We start from the raw sequence: 16,559 nt of genomic DNA, 5'->3' as shown, positions 1-16,559 counted from the left end.
GATGTTATTGCCAGGTACAAAGTAAATTGTAGGGAAACATGAATTTATAACTTTCTTGTTATTGCTAATGCATAGAGGTAAACATAGTATAAAATAATAGCGTATAATGTTTTTTGTAATGGATTCTTTGTATATATCATTCACTTTATTTAGTGTCTCTTGTGACTACCCTTTTACTAAATTTTATAGGTGTTGACTTATTACCTAATGGGTTATTTTCACATTTTAAGATTGCTTGGAATAGTCTTAGAGAAGATTCATATTTTCAGTATTAGCTATCTTATCTACATATTGTGTCTGAAATAAATATAGTATTTCAGTATTTTTTGTTCATTGCTAAAGGCAGGTGAGGCTTCTCAAACAGAAACTGTGTCAGAAGAAAACAAAAGCCTTATCTGGACACTACTGAAACAAGTCCGTCCTGGCATGGACCTATCCAGGGTGGTTCTGCCTACATTTATTTTGGAACCCCGTTCTTTCTTGGATAAACTTTCAGATTACTACTATCATGCAGATTTCCTATCTGAGTAAGTAAATTCTCATTTCTTAAAATAAAAGATACTTCATGGTTTTCGAGTTTTTTCAGAGTGCTGATTTCAGAGGTAATGCTGTACCAAAATCAGGCTCAAATGAGATACCACTCTCTCTTCTCCACCACTTCTATAGCTGACCTTAATAAGAAGCAGGTTTAATACTTTTCTGTAATGTTTCCATTTATGAGGTCAAATGGAGAAATCACAAGCTTGAGGAAGACAGGAATTCTGCCCCTGCCTTGACAGCACTGCCATCACAGGCTCCCTGACCTGTGCATTGACCTAACACAGGGAGAACTGGTTGGCATTCTTGGTTCTCCCCCACCTAAGTCCTCCTTCAGGTCCCATCCTGGGGCTTCTGCTTTCGTTTGTGCTTATCCTCTCTGCATGCAGTGAGACATGTGCAGCTTATCACAACTGGAACATCCTACTATTTGCTGGCACATGGCATAAATCCCCACTCTCACCTTTGCTTTTCTTCCTGCCAGCTGATCCTGGGAGTGATTCTGAAGAAGTCAGGCATAAAGGAGGTGGAGGAGGAGCTGCCTACAGCAGTTTCTTGGGCAATCATACTTTTCCAGGTTTCACTTGCTGCCCCCATTCCAGCAGCAGTTTCAAGGCGCTGTGTTTTCTAAGATACTAGGTTCTGGCCCTGTGACCTGATTTTTAGATTCTGCATTAATACCTGTATTCAGTTTATTCATTGCATTATTAGTCTATTAGTTGCATTAATGAACATTGCAAAAAAAAAAAGAAAAAACAAACTGATTCAAAGGATAATACGTAAACTGTGGGAGATTTTTGCAAATTAAGTCATAAATGAAGTGTTAAGCTCCCTAAAATAAAAAGGGCTCTTTTTATTTTAGTGAATGAAAATAAATTCTTAGTGAATGAAAATGATCAATAACCTAATAGAAAAAGGAGTGGAGAAAATGACCAAGCAGTTTAAAAATGAAGTAATAAAAATAGTCCTTAAACATGTAAGCTTCACTTAAAATAAGAAAAGTGCAAATTCAAACCATAATAAGATCTATTTTCCATCCATCACTTTGACCAAAAATCTAGATGCTTTTATCCCCAGTTCTGCTTTCTTTTATCTATCTAGAAATGTATTTCCCTCAGACTATGAGGCAGGTTCCTCTGAATTACAGTAAGATCTTGAGAGATGACCATTTTCCCAAATTGAAAGGTTGCACTTCTGGCAACACACACTGTTGCCAAGGTTGTGTGGCACTCATAGATTGCTGCTGGGTCATACAAACTAGCACAGTGCATTAGAAAGGCATCTGGCAGTGTCTACGAAAATTATAAATGCATTCAATCCTTTGATCCAGTAATCCTGCTTCTGGGAATATCTCCTACAGATACAATTCCACATGTACAAAATGACATATATACAAAATTGTTGCAGCAGGGTTTGGAACAGCAGAAGGTTAGATAACTCAAGTGTCCAGCCACAGTTATTGGTTAAGTAATGTATGGTACATCCACACTAAGGAAGAACTCTATAAACTGATTTGGAGGGATCTTCAGGAGTGTGTGTGTGTGTGTGTGTGTGTGTAAAAAGCAAGGTACAGAAGAATGCATTTAGTTTGTTCCCCTTTCTTTTAAGAAAAAGACTACATATTTGGGACTTCCTGGTGGCACAGTGGTTAAGAATCCTCCTGCCAGTACAGAGGATACGAGTTCGATCCCTGGTCCAGGAAGATCCCACATGCCGCAGAGCGACTAAGCCTGTGAGCCACAACTACTGAGCCTGCGCTCGAGAGCCCACGAGCCACAACTGCTGAGCCCCCATGCTGCAGCTACTGAAGTCCATGCGCTTAAAGGCCAGGTCCGCAACAAGAGAAGCCATTGCACTGAGAAGCCCACGCACCACAATGAAGACCCAACACAGCCAAAGAAAAAAAAGAAAAAAAAAAGACTACATATTTATATTTGCTTCTTTATACTTCAATAAAACTATGTAAAAAGAAGCAACTAGGGACTTCCCTGGCAGTCCAGTGGTTAATACTCTGTGCTTTGCACGGGGTGTGGGTTAGATCCCTGGTTGATCCCTGGTCGGGGCACTAAGATCCCATATGCCGCGTGGTGCGGCCAAAAAAAAAAGAAGCAGCTAAAAAAAAAAGTTGCCTATGGGAGGTTAAGTAGGAAGAGTATGGAGAGATGGGGCAATAGCAAGACTGTATACTTCTTTATATTGCTTTGATTTTTGAACTGTGCATTCTACAAACATGTAAAACTGTAAATAAATTGTGTAGTAAGAGAATTTAAACCAAGAAAAGAAGAGAGCAATCAGAGGGATGTTAACTCCCAAAAAGTTCAGTATTTTCAACTTGGCACAGTTGTCAGCGAGCCTAGGCCTAGCCTCTTCCATCTCACACTTCATCTTCAAAAATCACCACATTGGACCTTCAGACATGCTTGAAGGGAGTAATATAAATAAATTGCCATATATACATATATATATATATATATATATATATATATATATAAACTCAGAGTTCACCTATAAATCACAATCAGTGCTTTGCAATGTTCATAGCATTAGCAGAAGGGCAAGGGGACAGGTGAGTCATGGCTTTTGAAAATGTCTGTTTTAAAATGAAGATTATTCTTTGATTATCTGTTGTATTTGTACAGTTAGTTCACTCTGGAAAATCAGTTGGTAGCACATAGGGAAGGTTGAAGGCTAAAGATGGGGTTAAAAATGGGGAGAAAAGTAACCAGATTATGAAAAATGATTCTTGCAAACTGATTTATATGGTTGTTTTTGCCATCTGTTGTGAAAATGAATTATGCTTTCCAATCATATCTCATACTCAATTGTTGACGATTCATATGAGGGAGAATTTGTGATATATTCTGTAAAATTTTTGCATATATCATTTTGTTTTTTAGGGCTGCTCTTGAAGAAAATCCTTATTTCCGTTTGAAGAAAGTAGTAAAATGGTATTTGTCAGGATTCTATAAAAAGCCAAAGGTAATGTTTGTTTTACTTTCTATAGCCTTTTATGTGTTCTTTATTCTTTATGTTATCTTTAGATTATTTATTAATAATTGCATTGCAAGGCCTCTTTCAGTTAGCAGAATTGCAAAATACTTGGTTATTTAGACCTGTATTATGATTGAAGTCATTTAATTTTATTTCATGTCACTACTGGGAAATTTTATAAGGCTAGTTCCCAGATGATACAGTTAAGCCTGTCTTGACTGGTTTAAGTTAGTACTTTGAATCTTCCATATTTATAATTTGAAACTTGTATGTTTTTTACTAGGGACTGAAGAAACCTTATAATCCTATACTTGGTGAGACTTTCCGTTGTTTGTGGATTCATCCCAGAACAAACAGCAAAACTTTTTATATTGCTGAACAGGTATTAGAAATGGATGTTATAGAAATAAAACTGATTTGGAAGTTATTCAGATTTTTTTATAGAAAATGTTAACTCAGAAAACTCACTGTTGATTATAACCTTTCTTATTAGCGAACATTTGGTAAGATTTTAACCTCTTGGTACTGACTACTACTAAATACCATACTCTTAAGCTACATACTCTCTTACAGTCATGGAATCCTACAATAAAAAATAAATCTTTATTTTTATTGCCCTGCCCCCCCTCCTTTTTTTGGACCAAATACTTCAGTGGTTCCCCAGTTCCTAAATCAAATTTACACCCATATCTCTGACATTCAGGGTCCTCCATATCTTTCTAAATTTATCTCAAATTACATGCCTTTTTAAGCCCTCCACAGATTCACAATTAGGTAATCTGATGTTGCACTTTTTTTGCCTCATTATTTTTAAATTTAATTCTCCCACCCTATTATATCTTCCCAGCTATCCTTCATCTAAACAAATCCTGACCTGCTTACCTTTCATATACAGAATGTAAGGAAGATGAGAAGACTATGTGTTATTTGAAAAACCTTCCTCTTCCCAAGAGATTTTGATATACTCCTCAGATTGAAACCACTTATCTGTATTAATTTTTTTAAATTAATGATTATACTGTCTTGTATTTTAGTTCACTGTAATTCTTCACTAAGTTGAGAAGCTTGAGAAGCCTTTAATTTTAGTTTTGTCTCATTTCAGAAAACATGATGTATACATTTTGCAATATTATTAAAATATTTGTTAAAGCTTTTGTTAGTTTCCTACAGTCTATTCAGTAATCTACATGAAGAATAGCCACTGTATTAGTTATTCATTGCTATATAAAAAATTCAAAACTTAATGGCTTAAGACAAAAAACATTTATTATCTCATGCAGTGATGTTCAGGAATCTGAGAACTGTTTAGCTGGGTGGTCTGGCTTGGGATCTCTCCTGAGGTTGAGGTCAAGATGTCAGCCAGCTTTGCAATCATCTGAAGGCTTACCTGGGCTGGAGGATTCTGCTTCCAAGCTCATCACATGGCTTTTGACAAGAGAACTCAGTTCCTTGTCACGTGGGCCTCTCCATAGAGTTGTTCATAACATGGAAGCTGGCCTTTCAGAGCTAATGATCTTCGAGAGAGAGACACACATACACCAAGGTACATGCTGCATTATAACCTAATTTCAGAAGTGATATACTATTACTTCCACACAAACTAACTTTGGTACAGTGTAAGAGAAGCTCACCTTATGGTGTGAATACCAGGAGGTGGGTTTCCTTCAGATACATCTTGGAGATTGGTTACTACAATCATCAATATTTAATTTTACTACTTACCAAATGTTTCTTTTAATTCATTATTAGAGTATGCTTTTAAGACTTGAACTTTTGATAATATCACAATAATATGCTTATATTATTATATTTTAATGTATTTTTCCTGTATTCAATAGGTGTCCCATCATCCACCAATATCTGCCTTTTATGTTAGTAACCGAAAAGATGGATTTTGCCTTAGTGGTAGTATCCTGGCTAAGTCCAAGTTCTATGGTGAGTTTACCCATGTCTCAATCTATAGGCTTTTCTGGGAGGTAGTTTTTCCTGGTGAGCTTTTATACAGACAATGTCTTGGGCTGTTTTCAGCAAGGAATTTATATGTCATTATATCATTTTTACTTGGATAATGACCTTTCTTTTTCTGTTGTTTTTCTTTGCTCATTCATAAATAGAGATATAACTCATGTTATGTAAGTGTTCATCACGTACGTGTAAATTTACCACAAACACCACTTATCAGAAGACAGAATAATGATTGCCCACTACAGCTAACCATTTTAGGCCATAATGTTTTGCTTTTTGGGTTTTTTTTTTTTGCCTTTAACTCTACTAAGGCTTTTAGTTTCATCTCAAAGCACCTAAGGGGTTGATCTTTTTATTTAGTCTTTGAAAAGAGGAGAAAGAATCCAAACACAGTTAGGATACTTAGTCCAGGGTCAGTCAGTAACGATATTTAACCTTGGATCAAGTAACATACTAACAAAAACTTTTTTAAGTACAAGGGAAAATAAATATGTACAGTAGGAAACCTTAATCTAAAGTCTGTGACAATTCAAACAAACAGATCATCCCTTGATGCTTGCTTTGTTTGGGTTTTGGTTTTGATTTTTTTGCCTAGTTTTATATTTTGCTTGTTTCAGAGGGTGATCATTTTCTTCTGAAGGTTACGTATATTTGGGTTATTCCCTCCCCACTGAACCCTCCATCCCTCCGTGCCCCTACCCTGACTATAGTTTAAATAGCTTTTGTGAATATGAGTTCTACCCTTGTAGAATTTTTATTGAATACCAGGTACATAGCTCACTTTCTGCAATTACTTCAGCAGCTGGCCTTCTTTTTTCTATGTTATAGTACCTACAGTTGTGTATATCAGAACTATCTGCTCCTTTATGATTTGAAAGAATTTACTAAATTCAAACTTTGTAGGGACAATTTTTTGGTAACTTCCTCACTTCTTCTTTGGTTATTGACTTGCCCATATAGAAACTTCTTGCTAGGAGAGTTTGATAGTTTATATTGTTTTAGGAATTAGTTCATTTTCTTGAATCTAAATTAAGTTAAATTTAATGACATCTGGGTAGAGTATATTCCTCTTAACAAGTAGTCTCTTGACATTTTGATGTACTAAATTATCAGTTTTTCGTTTGATGGTTTTTGCTTTTGATGTCACAATTAGAAAACCCTTTCTCACTTCAGCTTATATAATAATTTGCTTATATGTTCTCATATTTTTATGCTTTCACTGCTCTTTAGTTTGCCTGAAATTTATTTCTTTGTATATAGTGTGTATGAAGTGAAGCAAGATCACAACTTTCTCTTCCCAAAAGCCAATAAATTTTCTCAGTATTTGGTTTATTTATCACTGGTTTTTAATGCCATTATTTTCTATTTTAAGGGCTATCTTCTCGGATCTATGGATCTTGTACCACTAGTCTTTGCCCTAAGAACCATTCATTTTTAAATGGCTTTCTGATATTCTGCAGAGCAGATAAAATATAGGTACTTAGTCACTTTGCTATGGGTTGAATAATTTATTATCATTTGGGAGAACTGCTCTTGTTTTTCAAACGGTATGCATAAACCATCAATTTCATAATCAGAGTATCAGTTAAAATTTTGGAATCCTGAATCCCAATTTTGACTTACCAAATCAAAATCACTGGGCTCAAGTATATTCTTTTTTAATATAAATGTGTTTATATTATTTATTTTATTTTTGGTTGCGTTGGATCTTTGTTGCTGCGCGTGGGCTTTTCTCTAGTTGTGGCAAGCAGGGGCTACTCTTTGTTGTGACACGTGGGCTTCTCACTGTGGTGACCTCTCTTGTTGCACAGCACGGACTCTAGGCACACGGGCTTCAGTAGTTGCAGCACGTGGGCTCAGTAGTTGTGGCTCGTGGGCTCTAGAGCACAGGCTCAGTAGTTGTGGTGCATGGGCTTAGTTGCTCTGTGGTATGTGGGATCTTCCTGGACCAGGGCTCGAACCCCTGTCCCCTGCATTGGCAGGCAGATTCTTAACCACTGCACCACCAGGGAAGCCCAAGAATATACATTTTTACAATCTCCTCAGGTAATTCTAATGTGCACTAAAATTTGAAATGACTTATGGTATAATGCTAAGTGAAAAGCAGAGTACATATATGCTCTGAGTCAACTCTGCTTTAAAACATGTATACATTCATATATAGGAAAAAAAGATGCAAGGAATTATATCAAGATTTCATGATTAACCTGAATGATGGAATTATGGGTAATTATCGTTGGATTTTTCAACTTTCCCACAAAGAGCAAGTATTTCCTTTAAAATAAGAGAACATTCAGTTATTTTAAGATATAGTATGGTTATGAATACTATATAATAAGAGAGAAATGATTTTATGGTATACCAATACATGTATAAAGTTGGATACAAAAATCTATGTGGTTTTACTGTGTTAAAAATGTATGTGATCAACAATGTCTGAATAAGGTCCTACTAGACCAGTCCTTCTCCTCTGGACATCTGGCGCTAATACAGAAAGCAGCTATTAATACGTGAAAACATTAAAGAGAGCAATTGCAGGCCAATTTAGTGGGAAGTCCCCAGTCATACAACAGAAATGATACAGAATGAATCCTCATTTCCATGACTTTCAGCCTCAGGTCAGGTACAGTTAGCAGGGTAAACTGGTGGAAACATTGCAGCCTTTCTGACCTGGGGAACCAAACACTAAATTTGGAGAAACTGTGGCCACTGGACAGAGAACAGGAACCTGAAAAGTAAAAGAGCCAGAGAGGGGATCCTGAATTCTCTCTGCCTACCTCTCTGGCTAAATCCAGAACAAAACTGCCACCCAAAAAAAAAACCAAAGTTCGTAATTTGAGTCCAACCGAATAATTGCATGCTAAGACAAAAGAACAACTTTCATTGGAGAAAAATAATAGAATTCAGAGTCTCTACAACTCAACATTTATAATGTCCAGTATCAAATACAAAACTACCTAACTTAAAGACCCAGGAAAATGGAACATGTTCTCAAAGGAAAAGAAAATCAACTGAGACAAACCCCAGGATATACTGTTGGAAGTAGCACACATGGATTTTTAAGTGGCTAAAATAAGTGCCCTTAAATAAGTAAAAGAAAATATGGTCACAGTGAATGAAAAAATTGTACAGCTTAGAAGAAAAGTAGAAATAGATATATTTCAAAAATTAAATAGAAATTCTAGAACTGAAAAATTCAGTATTTTAAATTAAAAATTCATAGAGTGAACTTTACAGCAGAGTGGAGATGATAGAGAAGAAAATAAGTGAACTTGTAAATAGATAAATAGAAATCCAATGTGGAAAACACAGAGAAAAATTATCTTTAAAAATGAACAGGGCTTCCCTGGTGGCGCAGTGGTTGCGCGCCCGCCTGCCGATGCAGGGGAACCGGGTTCGCGCCCCGGTCTGGGAGGATCCCACATGCCGCGGAGCGGCTGGGCCTGTGAGCCATGGCCCCTGGGCCTGCGCGTCCGGAGCCTGTGCTCCGCAACGGGAGAGGCCGCAGCAGGGGGAGGCCCGCATACCACAAAAAAAAAAAAAGAAAAATTGGTTCTGAAGAAGCTAGGGGCAGAACAGAAATAAAGACACAGACGTAGAGAATGGACTTGAGGACACGGGGAGGGGATGGGTAAGCTGGGACGAAGTGAGAGAGTGGCATGGACATATATACACTACCAAATGTAAAATAGATAGCTAGTGGGAAGCAGCCGCGTAGCACAGGGAGATCAGCTCGGTACTTTGTGACCACCTAGAGGGGTGGGTTAGGGAGGATGGGAAGGAGACACAACAGGGAGGAGATATGGGGATATATGTATATGTATAGCTGATTCACTTTGTTATAAAGCAGACACTAACACACCATTATAAAGCAATTATACTCCAATAAAGATGTTTAAAAAAATGAGTTGATGCAAAAGTTTTCCAAATTTAACGAAAGGTATAAATTTACACATTCAAGATGCTCAAAGAATACCAAGCAGAATAAACATTAAGATGGCTAAACTAATGCATGCAGGATCTTGGTTCCCCAACCAGGGATCGAGCCCGTGCCCCCTGTAGTGGAAGTGCAGTCTTAACCACTGGACCACCAGGGAAGTTCCCAACTCCCACTTCTTTAACTTCGAGTTCTAGAAAACTGGTGGAGTGGGAATCCATCAATGTCCTAGAGAAGGCAATACAGGGAATTTCCTGGCAGTCTAGTAGTTCGGAAAAAAAAAAAAAAAAAGATGGCTAAGCCAAGACACAATGTACTCAAACTATTTAAAGCCAAAGATCAAAGACAAATCTTGAAAACAAAAAGAGAAAAGCAATATAATACATTCAGGGAAATAATGATTCTGTAATGGCCAACTTCTTATTAGAATCTGTGAAGAACTCAGGAAAATGGAACATCTCTATAGTGTTGAAAGAAAATATTCTTCAAGAATAAAGTCATTTTCAGATAAAATAAAACTAAAAGAATTTGTTGCCAGAAGAGTCATACTACAAGAAAAGCTAAATAAAGTTCTTCAAGCTAAAGGTAAATGATACTAGATAAAAACTCAGATCCTCAGAATGGACAGAAGATTGTAAGAAATGATAAGTATCTAGTAAATACAAAGGACATTTTTTCTTACTTTTTCTTCTCAATTTGTTTATAATATTATTACTGTTCAAAGCAAAAAATGTTAACATTGTCTTGTGAATTTTATAGCATATGCAGATATAACTATAGCATAAAGGCTTAAAGGAGAGTGGACATACAGATTGCAAAGTTTCTACATTTTATAGAAGTGGTTAATTTAATTGTAAGTGGCGTGTGAAATTTTAAAGATAAATATTTGTAATCCCTAAAGCACTGGTCCTCAACTTTGGGGCCCAGGAGACACTTGGCAATGGCCAGAGACATTTTGGTTTTCCAATTGGTATATCCAGTAGGTTGAGGCCAGGGATGCTGCTAAATATCCTACAATGCACAGGACAACCCACCACAACAAAGAATTATCCAGCCCAAAATAGCAGTAGTGCCACTGTTGAGAGACGCTGTTTTAGAGCATGTGCGTGTGCACATGAGCATACACACATCCACACAATAATGACAAGCATAAGTAAAAAGCCAATAAGATTATTGAAATGAAATTCTAAAAAAAAATTCAAATTATTTTTTAAAGTAGCAGGAAAGCTTGATCAAGGAATAAAAATTAGAGAGGAACAATAGAAAATACACAGTAACATGGCAGATTAAAAAACCCATCGTAATTATATCAGTGTTAATGGTCAAAATAATCCAATTTAAAGACAGATTGTCAGATTGAATAAAACAGCAAGGATAGATCCACTTTAAGTGTAAATACACAAATAGGTTGAAAGTATATGGATAGAAAAAATTAAAAGCTAAACTATGAACATTAAGTTCAAGTATGATTGAGTGGCTATATTAATAAAATTTTAAGACAAAAAGTATTAACAGAGATAAAAAAGGAGTATTTTATAATGATAAAAGGTTTAGTACATCAGGAAAGCATAATAATCACAAATGTATATCAAATCATAGAACCTCAAAATACATGAAGCAAAAACAGAATTAAGGAGAGAAATAGGCAATTCCAAAATCATATTTAGATTAACACTGTGTCCTCAGCAGATGATATGACAACTAGATGAAATATAAGCAAAGACATATAGACCTGAAAAACACTATCAACACCTTACCTTAATTGATATTTCTAGAGCATTACAGGCAACAGTTACAGAATACACATTGTGTTCAAGTACACATATGGTTTTTCACTGGTATAGATCACATGTTTGACCATAAAACAACTCTCCGTAAATTTCAAAAGATGGAAATCATACAGAATATGTTCTGCAAACCTTAATGAAATAGAATTAGAAATAAATAACAAGATATCGAGGTAAACGCCAAATATTTAGAAATTAAATAACACACTTATAAATAATTCATGGGCCAAAGAAGAAATCACAAGAGAAATTAGAAAATATTTAAGACTAGATGATATGAAAATACAGCATATCAAAATTTGTGGGAGACAGCAAAAGGGGTGCTTAGAGGGGGATTTATAACTTTAAATTAGAAAAAAAGAAAGAACCAAATCAGTGATCTAACTTTTTACCCTATGAAGTTAGAAAAAGCTAATCAAATTTCAAGTAGGTAGAAGAAAGGAAATAATAATGAGCAGACATCAGTGTAGAAAGTGGACAAACAATTGAGAAAATCAGGGAACCCAAGATTTGCTTTTAGACTGATCAAAATAAAGAATGCAAATCAGGAATAAAATGAGCAGAATCACTATGTCCTACAGACACGGAAAGGATGATAAGGAAATATTATGGATAATTTTATGACAATAAATTTGACAGCTTGGATGAAACAGGCAAATCCCTTAAAAAACACAAATTACCAAAACCGACCCAAGAAGAAATGTAAAATTATAATAGCCTTAAATCAGTGAAAGAAATTGAATTAGTAATTTTAAATCTTCCTTCAAAGATATAGTCCAGGGCTTCCCTGGTGGCACAGTGGTTAAGAATCCACCTGCCAATGCAGGGGACACGGGTTCTAGCCGTGGTCTGGGAAGATCCCACATGCCGTGGAGCAACTAAGCCCGTGCAACACAACTACTGAGCCTGTGCTCTAGAGCCCGCGAGCCACAACTACTGAAGCCCGCACGCCTAAAGCCCATGCTCCACAACAAGAGAAGCCGCCGCAATGAGAAGCCAACGCACTGCAACAAAGAGTAGCCCCCGCTCACTGCAACTAGAGAAAGCCCACACACAGCAACGAAGACCTAATGCAGCCAAAAATAAATTAATTAATTTTTAAAAAATTATAAAAAAGATATAGTCCAGGCCCAGATATTTTGAGTTCTTGTAAATATTTAAGGAAGAAATAATACCAATTCTGTACAGCTTCTTACAGAAGATAGAAGAGGAGGAAACACTTTTCAGATATTTTATGAGGCCAGCATTACACTAATCCCCAAACCAGACATTATCAGAAAACTGTAGATCAATATCTTTCTTGAATATACCTGCAAAAATCCTTAACAAATTAGTAACAAATCAGTATATATAAACGGTAATACACACACATAATTGGATATCTAAAAATGATATATGTCATGATCAATATATTTAAAAGATAATATATCATGATCAAGTGGGGTTTATCTCACAAATACAAGGTTGGCATATCATCTGAAAATCAGTCAGTGTAGTTCATATTAATAGAATAAAGGAAAATCATATCATTTTAATAGATTCAGAAAAAGCATTTGACAAAATTCAATATCCATTCATGATAAAAGCTCTCAACAAACTAGGATTAGATTAAAGGTATCTATGAAAAATAAATAGCCAACTTAATACTCTTATGCTGAGAATAGAATAATTTTTACTTAAGATCAGGTACAAGGCAAGCATATTCACTCTCACCACTTTTGTATGAAATTCTGTTAGAAGTCCTAGCCAATGCAGTAGGCAAGTTAAAGGACAAGCATACAAATTAGAAAGGAAGAAGTTAAACCACATACATACCTGATCTATATAGAAAATCCTCAAAAATATACCACCATACTACTAGAACTAATGAGTGAATTTCGTAAGGTTGTAGGATACATGATCAAAATACAAAAATCAATTGTATTTCTATATACTAGAAATGAACACTTGAAGAATGGAATTTAAAAAACAACTCTGATTACAATAGTATCTTAAAAATAAAATATTTAAGAGTAAATTTAATGAAAGATATATAAGACCTGTACACTGAAAACTACAAAACATGGCTGAGGAAAATTAAAGAAGACAAGTAAATGGAGAGATATATACTATGTTCATACATTAGATTTTTCAGTATTGTTAAAGTGGCATGAAATGATGATACAATAACATGGATGAATCTGAAAAATATTTTGCTAAATGAAAGAAATCAGACACAATAAACTACATATTCTATGATGCCATCTATACAAAATTCTAAAATAGGCCAAACTATAGTGATAGAAACCAGACCAGTGGTTTCCTTGGGCTGGAGGAAAGGATTGATTGCCAAGGAGCAGGGATTGTGCTGGTGGAGGTTACATGACTGGATACAATTGCTAAGACTATCAAAATGCACCATTAAAATGGGTCACTTACTGTATGTAAATTATACTTCAATAAAGCTCTCAATGGGGGAAATATATATATTTCTATATATTTTTCTATATATATATGAAAAGCTAGAAGAAAATACCATGAAATTTTATCATCAATTGCATTTTGGTGGGTTATGCATATTTTAAATTTTTTCTAAATTACCCATAGTATTATTATATCAATTAGACGTACTTAAAGCTTGGGACTTAACGAAGTAATGTGTCTTACAGATAAGAAATAATGGTTTTATTCAAAAGAGGGCATATTAAGCTATACAGTGAAACAGTGTTTTACTGCATGTTCTACATGTTTAAGGTTTTTTTTAAGCGCCTTGTAAAATTACACAACAAACATATAACGAGTACCTTTTAAAAGTACTCGTTTTGTAAGAATAGGAGCATGGATCGAATATGTTTTGGGTATAAGACAACAAATATATGTTTAGACACATTGAGACTGAGACATTTTTAAGACATTCTGTAGATATCTGGTAGGTGTCCTAAATATGTTTTGTTTGTTTTGAATTGGCTGAATTATTTTTGTGAAACTTAAAAAACAATATTTATTTCAGGAAACTCATTATCTGCAATATTAGAAGGAGAAGCACGGTTAACTTTCTTGAATAGAGGCGAAGATTATGTAATGACAATGCCATATGCTCATTGTAAAGGTAAATATTTTCCATACCTGAGTTAGGTTTTTTTAAAACCTTCTTTTTAAGTAAGTATTTGACTGTAATTTATGTTTTGAGATTGATGGAGTCAGCCTTTTGTTTGAAAGTGTCCTTGGTTTACAGATACTTGAGATCACTGTTATCATCTGCTGAATATTTCTATGATGAATTAATTCACCACAGTGGATTTTTTGTGACACATACTTTATTTGGAAGAGGCTGATTTATAATAATGGAATTTCATTTGCCTTATCTGCAAGTTGTAAAATTTGATGAAACTGCCCGCTATTCCAGAATCCTCAAAAGTGATTTTTATCTTCTTGCACCACCACCCCTTTTTAAAATTTTAATGCACTGCTTTTCATTGTAACAAGTTCTTTAAAATTTTTCTCATCCTTGTTTGGCAGTTTGTTAAAAATTAATGTATTATGCTTTTTCCCCATTATTTAGTATACAGATAAAGGTATTAAATAATAACTATCATTTAAAACAGGCCAGGCACCCAACTATTCTGTGCACTTTACATTTATAAACTCATTTAATCATTCAAGCAGCCCTATAAAGTAGGTAGTATTATCCCTGTTTTATGAACGAGGATGATAAGGCAGAAAGAGGTTAATTTGCCTGAGATCACACAGCTCTGCAATCTGCACTGCTGTGCTATATGGCATCATCTTAAACACTCAGCTTGGTCATTATCTTTACCCTTCTTTCCAACCCATTTCTTAAAAATAACTTTTTAGGGTAATTATCCTCTATTTTAGGAACTGATTCATGAAAACATAGAAATTATTTAATATGACCTCATTTCACAGATGAAAAAACCAGGAGGGTTAAGAATATTACCTAAAGCAGACCAGCTAGTTAGTAAGAATGCTGAGACTAAACTCTAGGCTTGTTGACTCCCATCCACTGTGCAAGACTGCCAACTTGTGGCCTCAGGCTAGGTAATTCTTTGAGCTTCATGTGTGGTTCTTGAAATAGACATGAAGTGAAATATCTGAAATCATGAAATGAATTGATGAGAAATATACTTTTAAATTTTAAATAATTTAGAATAAATAAAATGATATTTCATGTAGAGAGATACCTAATGCCATACCCAAATAGCAGCAGGGAAAATTTTTTTTTCATAGCAATGTTTTTATTGCATGGAAAAAAGGAGAGATCATAACCCCTTGTGAATGAAGAAATGATTATTTTCTACCTTGGTGTATTTTCTAAGATGTGTTCTCCAAATCACTAGTCTCAAATTGTTTTATAAAATAAGAATTCCATAGCCAAATAAATATGAGAAGCATTGCATAGTCTGTTCCTCTCTTGAAAATTAACATTGTGCATTTGCATATTAAAGGCTGCCTTAAGAGTTTAGTCCAACTTGGAGGGCATTATGCTAAGTGAAATAAGTCAGAGAAAGACAAATACTATATGATATCACTTATATTCAGTACATGGAATCTAAAAAATACAATGAACTAATGAATATAACAAAAAAAGAAGCAGATTCGCAGATATAGAGAACACACTAGTGGTTACCAGTGGGGGGCGGGGTGCATTATAGGTGTGGAGGACTAGGAGGTACAAACTATTGGTAAGATAGGCTCAAGGCTCAAGTATGTACTGTACAACACGGGGAATATAGCCAAGATTTTGTAATAACTGTAAATGGAAAGTAACCTTTAAAAATTATATTAAAAAATTTGAAAAAGTTTTAAATCCTATCTAAAATGTTGAGTTTAAAAATCAAATTGGAGAAAGATATGTATAGTATGATTGTGTGCAAAATGAGCTTATATGGTTTCTATGTATACATAGTAAAAATATACAAACTATGGGAATGATGAACATTGGGGAAAAAAAAAAGTTTAGTCCAAGAACAGATACACACACACACACAGCCTGTTTAACTGGTCAAACTCAGAATTTCCCCAACTGTTTTTAGTCAAGAACCAAAATACGGAGATTTTTTAATTTATCTTACTTATACAGTTGATTCTTGTTATTTGTAGTACTTATGTCCTATAAAAAGTCACCACAGACACTGAATTAATGAATACTAAACTATTGCTCCTAGAGGAAACACATGGTTAGGTTCCTGTGAGCCTCTTGTCACGGCAGTTTCATCAACCAATCAAAGCATAACTTTGTTTCTTTTTAAAGACACCATATTACATATATACTTTTTTTTTTTTTTTTTTTTTTTTTTTTTTGTGGTACGCGGGCCTCTCACTCTTGTGGCCTCTCCCCTTGC

The 16,559-nt window shown here is 35.0% G+C and overlaps 1 protein-coding gene across 7 annotated transcripts in view; it reads left to right on the top strand.

Moving 5' to 3' along the window:
- OSBPL8 (oxysterol binding protein like 8) overlaps positions 1–16,559 on the top strand; it is a 178,766-nt gene that overhangs the window by 137,364 nt on the left and 24,843 nt on the right. For all 7 annotated transcript variants that reach the window (XM_024122783.3, XM_024122781.2, XM_024122788.3 and 4 more), the window contains 5 exons: positions 343–527; positions 3,435–3,516; positions 3,812–3,910; positions 5,367–5,463; positions 14,207–14,305. In XM_024122783.3, the coding sequence (XP_023978551.1) occupies positions 343–527; positions 3,435–3,516; positions 3,812–3,910; positions 5,367–5,463; positions 14,207–14,305 (562 nt within the window). The remainder of the gene's footprint in view (positions 1–342; positions 528–3,434; positions 3,517–3,811; positions 3,911–5,366; positions 5,464–14,206; positions 14,306–16,559) is intronic.

Source organism: Physeter macrocephalus, chromosome 6, assembly GCF_002837175.3.
Source record: "Physeter macrocephalus isolate SW-GA chromosome 6, ASM283717v5, whole genome shotgun sequence".
Classification (NCBI taxonomy): Eukaryota; Metazoa; Chordata; class Mammalia; order Artiodactyla; family Physeteridae; genus Physeter; species Physeter macrocephalus.
The sequence above is the reverse complement of the archived record's forward strand: the minus strand, read 5'-3'. Positions and strand labels throughout refer to the sequence as shown.